The 9126-nt window shown below is 40.1% G+C and overlaps 1 protein-coding gene and 1 non-coding gene across 2 annotated transcripts; one reads left to right on the top strand and one right to left on the bottom strand.

The window, feature by feature from the left end:
* Nucleotides 1–376: 376 nt before the first annotated feature.
* LOC140178608 (uncharacterized) lies at nucleotides 377–3296 on the top strand. Its single transcript, XM_072215808.1, has 3 exons — nucleotides 377–1034; nucleotides 2442–2677; nucleotides 3105–3296. The coding sequence occupies exons 1-3, from the start codon at nucleotides 377–379 to the stop codon at nucleotides 3294–3296; spliced, it is 1086 nt and encodes a 361-aa protein (XP_072071909.1).
* Nucleotides 3297–6701: 3405 nt separating this feature from the next.
* Nucleotides 6702–6809, bottom strand: LOC112746000 (small nucleolar RNA R71). Its single transcript, XR_003173901.1, has one exon. It is a non-coding gene; the product is annotated as a small nucleolar RNA R71 (small nucleolar RNA).
* Nucleotides 6810–9126: the final 2317 nt, after the last annotated feature.

Here is a 9126-nt window from a genome sequence, read left to right as displayed (position 1 = left end):
GAAGACAATGGTGAAGACATACACTCCCTCCATTCCATATCCTCAAAGGTTTAACAGAGAGATCAAAGACCAACAGTTTCCTAAGTTCCTAGAGGTGTTTAAAAAGTTGGAGATCAATATTCTACTTGCTGAAGCTCTAGAGCAAATGCCTTTATATGCAAAATTTCTCAAAGATCTCATCAACAAGAAAAAGAGTTAGAATGAGAAGGAGACAGTCATTCTAACACAAGAATGCAGTGCTGTCATCCAAAGAAGTCTTCCTCCAAAGCACAAAGATCCAGGAAGCTTCATCCTATCCTACACTATAGGCAACAGAACATTGTATAAGGCTCTCTGTGACTTAGGAGCTAGCATCAATTTAATGCCCCTCTCATTAATGAAGAAGCTTGCAATAGAGGAAGTCAAGCCTACCAGGATGTCACACCAAATGGCTGATAAATCATTCAAAATACCAAATGGGGTTGTGGAAAATTTATTAGTGAAGATTGAAGAGTTCATTTTCCCTGCTGACTTTGTGATCTTAGACATGGAAGAAGAGGGACACAGTTCAATCATATTTGGACAGCCTTTCTTAGCAACAGCAAGAGCCATCATTGATGTGGAGAAAGGGGAGATGACCCTCAGGGTGCATGATGAAAAGATGATCATCAATGTCTTCAAAGCCATACAATATCCTCTAGAGAAGGAAAAGCACATGAGAGTGGAAATGATAGAAGAAGTGGAGGAGGAGCTACTGGAATATGACAACCAGGAGGATCAAGAAGATGAAATAGAGGTGGAACAAGAGTTTATAGAAGAGGAAGTAGTAGAGATTTCCTTTGAAAGCAAGGCAGAGGAGAAGCCAGAACAAGAGTTAAAACCTCTGCCCCCTCATCTCAAATATGTGTTTCTTGGAGAAGCAGAGGCCCTGCCAGTGATCATAAACTCATCCTTAAACATAGAAGAGAAAACAAAGCTGATTGAAGTGTTGAAAGTTCACAAGACTGCTTTGGATTGGATAATTGATGATATCAAGGGCATAAACCCTGCCATTTGTATGCATAAAATTCTATTGGAGGAAGATCCAAAGCCTGTAGTTCAACCCCAAAGAAGACTTAACCCAACCATGAAGGAGGTGGTTCAAAAAGAAGTGATGAATCTATGAAATACTGGGATAATCTTTCCAATCTCTGACATCTCATGGGTGAGTCCGGTTCAAGTTGTACCAAAGAAGGGAGGAATGACAGTCATCTACAATGAGAAGAATGAGTTAATTTCCACTAGGACAGTGACTGAGTGGAGGATGTGCATAGATTATAGAAGACTGAATGATGCTACAAAGAAAGATCACTTTCCTCTCCCATTCATTGACCAGATGCTGGAAAGATTGGCTGGCCATGCCTATTATTGCTTCCTAGATGGGTACTCTGGGTACAATCAAATAGTGGTGGATCCCAAGGATCAAGAAAAGACTTCCTTCACCTGTCTATTTGGAGTTTTGCTTACAAAAGGATGCCCTTTGGTCTTGTAATGCTCCTGCAACTTTTCAAAGGTGTATGCTTTCTATATTCTCTGACATGGTGGAAAAATTTTTAGAAGTCTTTATGGATGATTTTTCTGTCTTTGGCAATTCATCTAACACTTGCTTGCATCATTTAACTCTTGTTTTGAAAAGATGCCAAGAAACTAACTTGGTATTGAATTAGGAGAAATGCCATTTCATGGTTCCTAAAGGGATAGTTCTTGGGCATAAGGTTTCAAACAAAGGTATAGAAGTTGATAAAGCTAAAATAGAATCATTGAAAAGCTTCCTATACCTGTTAATGTGAAAGTAGTAAGGAGTTTTCTTGGACATGCTGGTTTTTACAGGAGGTTCATCAAAGATTTTTCAAAAATAGCAAAACCATTGAGCAATTTGCTAATGATTGATAGTTCTTTCATCTTTGATGACAATTGCAAGCATGCCTTTGAAACTTTAAAGAGAAAATTCATTACAGCACCAATCATCACACCTCCTGATTAAGAGTTACCTTTTGAACTTATGTGTGATGCAAGTGACTTTGTAATTGGTGCTGTATTGGGGTAAAAGAAAGACAAGCTGCACCATGTTATATATTATGCTAGCAAGGTGTTGAATGAAGCACAGAAAAATTATACCACCACTGAGAAAGAGCTTTTGGCAATTGTATATGCATTTGACAAATTTAGACAATACTTGATTGGTTCAATGGTTATAGTGTATACTGATCATGCTGCTCTCAAATATCTAATGTATAAACAAGATTCAAAGCCAAGGCATATTAGGTGGGTGTTGCTGCTACAAGAATTTGATATTGAAGTGAGAGATAGGAAGGGGAATGAGAACCAAGTAGCAGACCACTTGTCAAAACTACCACAAGAGGTTAATCAAGCTCCACACTCAGTGAATGAAAGCTTTCCAGATGAACCTCCATGGTTTGCAGACATTGCAAACTACAAGGTTGGAAGGAAGATCCCTCAAGAATTCACCAAGCAACAAGTGAAGAAGTTACTCAATGAAGCCAAGAAGTTCTTATGGGATGAACCATTCTTATTCAAGAGGTGTCCAGATGGAATGATTAGGAAATGTGTTCCTAAGAGTGAGATGAGAGACATATTATGGCATTGTCATGGTTCAGCTTATGGTGGACATTTTGGACCAAAAAGAACAGTAGCCAAAGTACTTCAAAGTGGATTTTATTGGCCAACCATCTTCAAGGATGCTAGAGAGTTTGTTCATCAATGCAATGAGTGTAGAGAGCTGGAGGATTAACAAGAAGGAATGAGATGCCTCAGAACTACATCTTGGAGGTAGAACTCTTTGATCTCTGGGGAATAGATTTTATGGGCCCCTTTCCACCATTATACTCTTTCAAATACATACTTGTGGCAGTAGAGTATGTCTCAAAGTGGGTGGAAGCCATAGCAACAACCACATGTGATGACAAATTGTCCTTCAATTTCTTAAGAAGCACATTTTTACTAGATATGGAGTGCCTAAGGGTCTTGTCAGTGATGGTGGTGGCTATTTTTGCAACAAACAGATGGAGAAACTACTTCACAAATATGGGGTGATTCATAAAGTAGCTACACCATACCATCCACAGATCAATGGCCAGGCAGAGCTTGCAAATAGGGAGTTGAAGAGGATTTTGGAGAAAACAGTGGGGATTACAATAAAGGATTGGGCCAGAAAACTAGAAGATGCTCTCTGGGCATATAGGATAGCCTTCAAAACTCCTATTGGAAGGTCACCTTTTCAATTGTTGTATGGCAAGTCCTGCCACCTTCTTGTTTAGCTTGAACACAAAGCTTTCTGGGCCACAAAACTCCTCAACCTTAATTTTCAAGCAGCAGGAGAGAAGTGGTTATTACAATTAAATGAGTTGGATGAGTTTAGACTCGAAGCCTATGAAAATGCTAAGATATACAAGGAAAAAGCTAAAAGATGGCATGACAAAAAGATCTCAAAGAAGGAATTCAAACCAAGACAGCAAGTACTCTTGTACAACTCCAGACTCAAAGTGTTTCCTGGCAAACTCAAGTCTAAATGGACTGGTCCCTTCTTGGTGACAAAGGTTCTTCCCTATGGAAGCCTTGAACTGCTAAATGAAGCAACAAAGAGCAATTTCACAGCAAATGGTCACAGGGTAAAGCATTATTTTGGAGGCCATTGGGATAAAGAGAGGGAGAACCAGAAATTAAGCTGAGCAAGAATGAAGGATGTCAAGCTAGTGAGATTAAAAGAGCGCTTGTTGGTAGGCAACCCAACCAAATGTAGTTTTCTTCTCTTAACTATTTCAATAAGAAGGTTAAGTAGTTTTATCTGTCTTGCAAGGAGCTAAGTTTGGTGTTACACACCAAAACAATTTAAGGGTGAATGAAAGATGCTAAGTTTGGTGTTCCACCAAAAATCTCATTTAAAAACACATCTCACCCTCTGCATAACTGGTTACTAGCTCCAAGCGATTAGGAAAACAACTAAACCACTGTCTGTTTTCTAGTTTTTAGCTTCATTGCTCTCAACAAAAGCATGCACAAGGTTTCATGTAACTGATGAATCATAAATAGTAGCAAGGAACTAAGTTTGGTGTTCCCTCACCAAAGTAAGTTTAAGTTCATGCTAACCATTTGCTTAAGTGCTTGGAAAAGCAAGCAACTTCAATAATTATGCAGAAAAAAAAGACACTCAGCCTCTTCAAAGAATCATCACCAAGGAAAATGCAAAAGTAAAAGACGATGATGACAAAAGGGAAGCTGTAAGACACTCCTGAGAGGTTGTATTGTCACAAAAGTCACTTTACTTTGAAATGTCCTGCATGAAAAGTTGCTGGTTGCCTTGATGTTTAGTTCAAATAATGCAAATTTTAATGTCGGCACTAGTATGAATGCTTAGTATCACTCATCTGCTTTAAATTCATGTTTTGCCTCCCTTTATGCATCAATAAGAGAAAATGTAGGAAAAGAAAGTGATTGTCCAATGTTGTAGAAATTAGAATTGAAATTTGTGGTGGTAAATGCTTGATTAAGATGATAAGTGATAAACCATTATTTTATGGTTTATATTGTGTTTAATTGTGTGGTTTTATCAAATCTTTACCCACTCATTCATCAAATTAGCATGTATTTACAATTCCTTCCCAAAATTACTCCATGGTTGAAAACTTGCTCCCTAGAGACTTTTAATTATGTATTTTAATTCTCCTTTATTCCATTCGATGCCGTGATCTGTGTGTTAAGTGTTTCAGGCTTTATAGGGCATGAATGACTTGGAGATTGGAAAGGAGGCTTGCAAAAATGGAAGGAACACAAGAAATTGAGGAGATGACCAGCGAGAAGTGACGCGGACGCATGGCTCACGCGACCGCGCGAAATAGGGGAAATTTCAGTGACGCGTTCGCGTGCCTGACGCGAACGCATGGATTGGAAACTGCACAAGTGACGCGAATGCGTGGACGACGCGCACGCATGGCAAGGCAAAATGCTGGATGACGCGAACGCGTGGATGACGCGCTCACATGACATGCGCGATCTGCAGAATTTGCAGAATTCGCTGGGGGCGATTTTGGGCCCTGTTTTGACCCTGTTTTCCACCCAGAAAAGCATATTAGAGCCAGGGAACATGCAGTGACAAACAACAACATTCATTCGGCATAATTTTAGTTTTCGATCTGAATTTACCCCTCCTCTAGGTTTTCTCTCTACACATTCATAGTTCTTAGGATTTTGATTTTATTGCTTTTTGGATTGGGATATAGAGAAGAGTTATTACCTCCATCAAGACTTCATCATTCTAGTTTATTTCCTTACTTGTCACTTACTCTTTCATATCCTTAATTTATTCAGAGTTACTATTAGATTATTTTTAGAATTTATTAATACAAGAACTATTTTTATTTTAAATTAATCCTTTTGATTATTATTTATCATGTCTTTCCTTATCTCCCTTTCTTATTTCGTGAATTTTACAATCATAATGAGCGAGTAGTTCCATAACTTGTTTGGGAGTTAAATGAATGGAGAACCTTGAGTTGGAATGCTCAAGAGTAAAATTATAGTTGGGTTTAGTGTTGGGTCGCCCTCTAATCACTGACACTAGTCCTTCCCAAGGGAGAGGATTAGAACTTGTGAATAGAAACTGACTTCCAACTTTCTTAACTTTCCTTTATCTGGTAAAGGATAACTGAGCAAACAACCTTCAATTATCAATTTGATCTTGGGAAAACTCCAACAAGGATAGGACTTCCGACTAATCTACTCCCGGTCAAGGTTTTTATTTAAATTACACAAATTCTCTGATTTAATTTTCTGTCTATCAAACTCAACCCCTTTTGGGAAACATCTGATTAATAAAATAGCACATCTTTCTGCAACTCGTTGGGAGACGACCTGGGATTCATACTCCCAGTATTTTAATTCTAATTTTGTGACAACCCTTCTAAATTGATAAGCGGATTTTTGGTTGGTTAAGAACTATACTTGCAACGTATCTCTTATAATAATTTCTTAACTCACCAATTTCTGCCACATCAATTTTTGGCGCCGTTGCCAGGGTGTTGCAATAGAGTGCTAAGTTATTGATTGGAATTTATTTATTTGCATTTTATTTTATTTTATTTTTGCTACTATGAGCTGTATGTTTCTTTCATTAAATGACGTGTTCACTTCCTGATCCAAGCTTGCCAGTATTTGATCCTGAGATTGAAAGAACTATTTCACGTATAAGGCAAGCTCGGCGTCGGTTAGTCCTCCCTGAGGACAAATCTGAAACGTTACGTAAGGGAGAAACAAGCTCCCGTTCTACTTATTCGGTTGATTTACATGCAGGTGACATGGCAGCACCTAGGAGAGTTACTATCCAGGAGGCTGGAGCCCCTGATTTTACAATGCAACCGTTTCAAGTGCATCACCCAGCGGTGGCTACAGATTTTGAAATAAAGACTGCACTACTCAACTTGATGCCTAAGTTTCATGGCTTACCTGCTCAAGAGCCTATCAAGCACCTTAGGGATTTCCAAGCAGCCTGTTCTACTATCAGGTGTGATGGTGCAGATGAGACTTCTATTCTGTTAAAAGCCTTCCCATTCTCTCTTGAGGGAAAGGCGAGAGAGTGGTACTACACTCAACCCGCAGCAACTGTTTCTGACTGGGATACGCTTAGAAGAGAATTTTTGGAAAAATTCTTTCTAGCTGAAGTTACTGATAAACTAAGGAAAGACATTTCCATGATTGTTCAGGACGAATCTGAGAGTCTCTACGAATACTGGGAGCGCTTCAACAATCTTCTGGAAGCATGCCCCCACCATATGATTGACAAGATAGTGTTGCTCGGCTATGTCACACAGGGCATGAGGCCTCAAGATAAAACCACATTGGAAAGTGCTAGCAATGGGTCTATGAAAAGGTACAAAACCACTGATGAGGCATGGCAATTGATCAGCGACTTAGCTGAATCTACTCAGAATCGCAGGCAGAAACAAAGCCGGTCAAAAGCTATTGCAGAGGTATCTTCTAGCAAGGAGACTATTGTTCTGACTCAAAGTATATGTGAAATGACCAACTTACTGAAGCAGATGCAGTTGAATCAACAACAAGCGTAGCAAAGCCAACAGTTAGTCCCACAAAGAGTGTGCGGGATCTGTGCTGATTATAGCCATTATACTGATGAATGTTCGCAGCTCCAGCAGGAAGACAACACTGTGGCAGCCACTCATAACTTCTATGACTGCCCCAACCAAGGATACAATCAAGGTGGCAGCTACAACCATGGATGGCAGGACAATTCCAACCAAGGTTGGAGAGATAATTCTAACCAGAGTTTGAGGGATAACAATAACAGAGGAGGCAGAGACAATCAAGGAAATCAGAGGTGAAATAATAACAACAACAGGCAGTAGAACCAGAACCAGCCCTACAGAGCACCTCACCTGAGGCAATCCCAAGGGGCACAGCAGAACCAACAACAAGTTTCGCAGATCACTCAATCTAATTCCTCTCTGAGTGACGAGGCGCATCAATCCATTGCGCAAGGACAAAGGAACGTGGAAAGTTCCCTTAATGGCCTAGCATCCGCTATACAAGCTCTCATCTCTCTGCTGGGATCATCCAACACTTCAAACACTCAACATGCAAGCTCCAGTGGATTCCTTCTCAACCCTTACCCAATCCAAAGGGTGGCATCAATGCCATCACCCTATGGTCCAGAACCACATTGTAAGAGAAGAATCAGGAGGAGCCAATCCCATCAGAACACGCCTCAGCTGAAGAGGTGGTGGAAGTAGAGGATGCTGAAGAGGACGAGGATGCACAAGATATGGGTGAAGAAGAAGAAGCTCAACCACAGAAAGAAGCACCAAAGGATGCAGACGCTGCAGAAAACGTCCTTCCTATTCCATTTCCACAAATTGCAAGGAAACCCAGGAAGCAGATGGTACTTGATCCAAAAATGGTAGAAATATTAAAAAAGGTTGAGGTATCTGTTCCCCTTTTTGATGTTATTCAGCAGGTACCTAAATACGCAAAGTTTCTAAAAGATTTATGTATACATAAAGACAAAATTAATGAATTAGAAACTATTCCTTTAGGTAGTTCTATATCTGCTTTAATGGGAGGTATACCTGAAAAGTGTAGTGATCCAGGTCCATGCATGGTTAACTGTATTATTGGAGGTGTGATATTTTCTGACTGCATGTGTGATTTAGGAGCATGTGTTAGTATAATGCCTTTGTCTATATATGATACTTTGAGGCTCCCTCCCTTAAAAAGGTCGGCAGCTCGTTTTGTATTAGCAGATAAAAGCATTACTAGAATGGTTGGAATTGCTGAAGATGTATTAGTGAGCATTAAGGGGCTCACATTCCCCATTGACTTCTATATCTTGGAAATGCCCCCTAATGACTCAGGAAGGCCATCATCAATCCTGCTTGGAAGACCATTCCTGAAGACTTCAAAGTTCAAGCTGGACGCATTTTCTGGAACTTATTCATTTGAAAAAGATGGCAGAATAGTGAAATTCAGTTTAAATGGAGCTATAGAGCACCCTCCAGATGATCTTTTTATCTCCCAGTGTGACATCATAGATAAAACCATGGCTGAAGTTCACCAGGAGGAATTAGAAGAGAAGTACACAGGGCAAGGTCCAAGTGTGGGGACACTTTCAGAGGACAATGAGGGCACTTTGCCATTATCACCAGCTCCGGATGATCCAGAGCCTGGCCATGAACAGAAATTAGAACTAAAGCCCCTCCCTCCACACCTCAAGTATGCTTACCTTGAGGACAAGCAGAAGTTTCCGGTTATTATTGCAAGGGAACTCACTTCCCAACAAGAAGAACAGCTACTCAGTGTGCTGAGGAAACACAAGAAAGCAATTAGATGGAGCCTGGCGGATATAGTAGGCATCAACCCTCAAGTTTGTGAGCATAGAATATTCCTAGAAGAGGGAAAAAAGCCTGTCCGTCAACCTCAGAGAAGACTGAATCCCACCATCTTAGAAGTTGTCAAGAAAGAAGTGACCAGGCTACTTGAAGCAGATATTATTTACCCCATCTCAGATAGCGAATGGGTCAGTCTAGTACAAGTGGTGCCCAAGAAGTCTGGAATCACAACAATAAGAAATGAGTATGGAGA

The sequence above is a fragment of the Arachis hypogaea genome, chromosome 14 (genome assembly GCF_003086295.3).
Source record: "Arachis hypogaea cultivar Tifrunner chromosome 14, arahy.Tifrunner.gnm2.J5K5, whole genome shotgun sequence".
NCBI classification, from domain to species: domain Eukaryota; kingdom Viridiplantae; phylum Streptophyta; class Magnoliopsida; order Fabales; family Fabaceae; genus Arachis; species Arachis hypogaea.
Note: the sequence above shows the minus strand (reverse complement) of the source record. Positions and strands in the feature narration are given on the sequence as shown.

What these genes read in the sequence shown, in the direction of transcription:
- LOC140178608 (XM_072215808.1), top strand. Translation starts at nt 377, where the DNA reads ATGAAGAAGCTTGCAATAGAGGAAGTCAAGCCTACCAGGATGTCACAC. An exon ending in GGGCATAAACCCTGCCATTT is followed by an intron (nt 1,035 to 2,441) that starts GTATGCATAAAA and finishes CATGGTTTGCAG; the next exon opens with ACATTGCAAACTACAAGGTT. An exon ending in CAAAAAGAACAGTAGCCAAA is followed by an intron (nt 2,678 to 3,104) that starts GTACTTCAAAGT and finishes TACCATCCACAG; the next exon opens with ATCAATGGCCAGGCAGAGCT.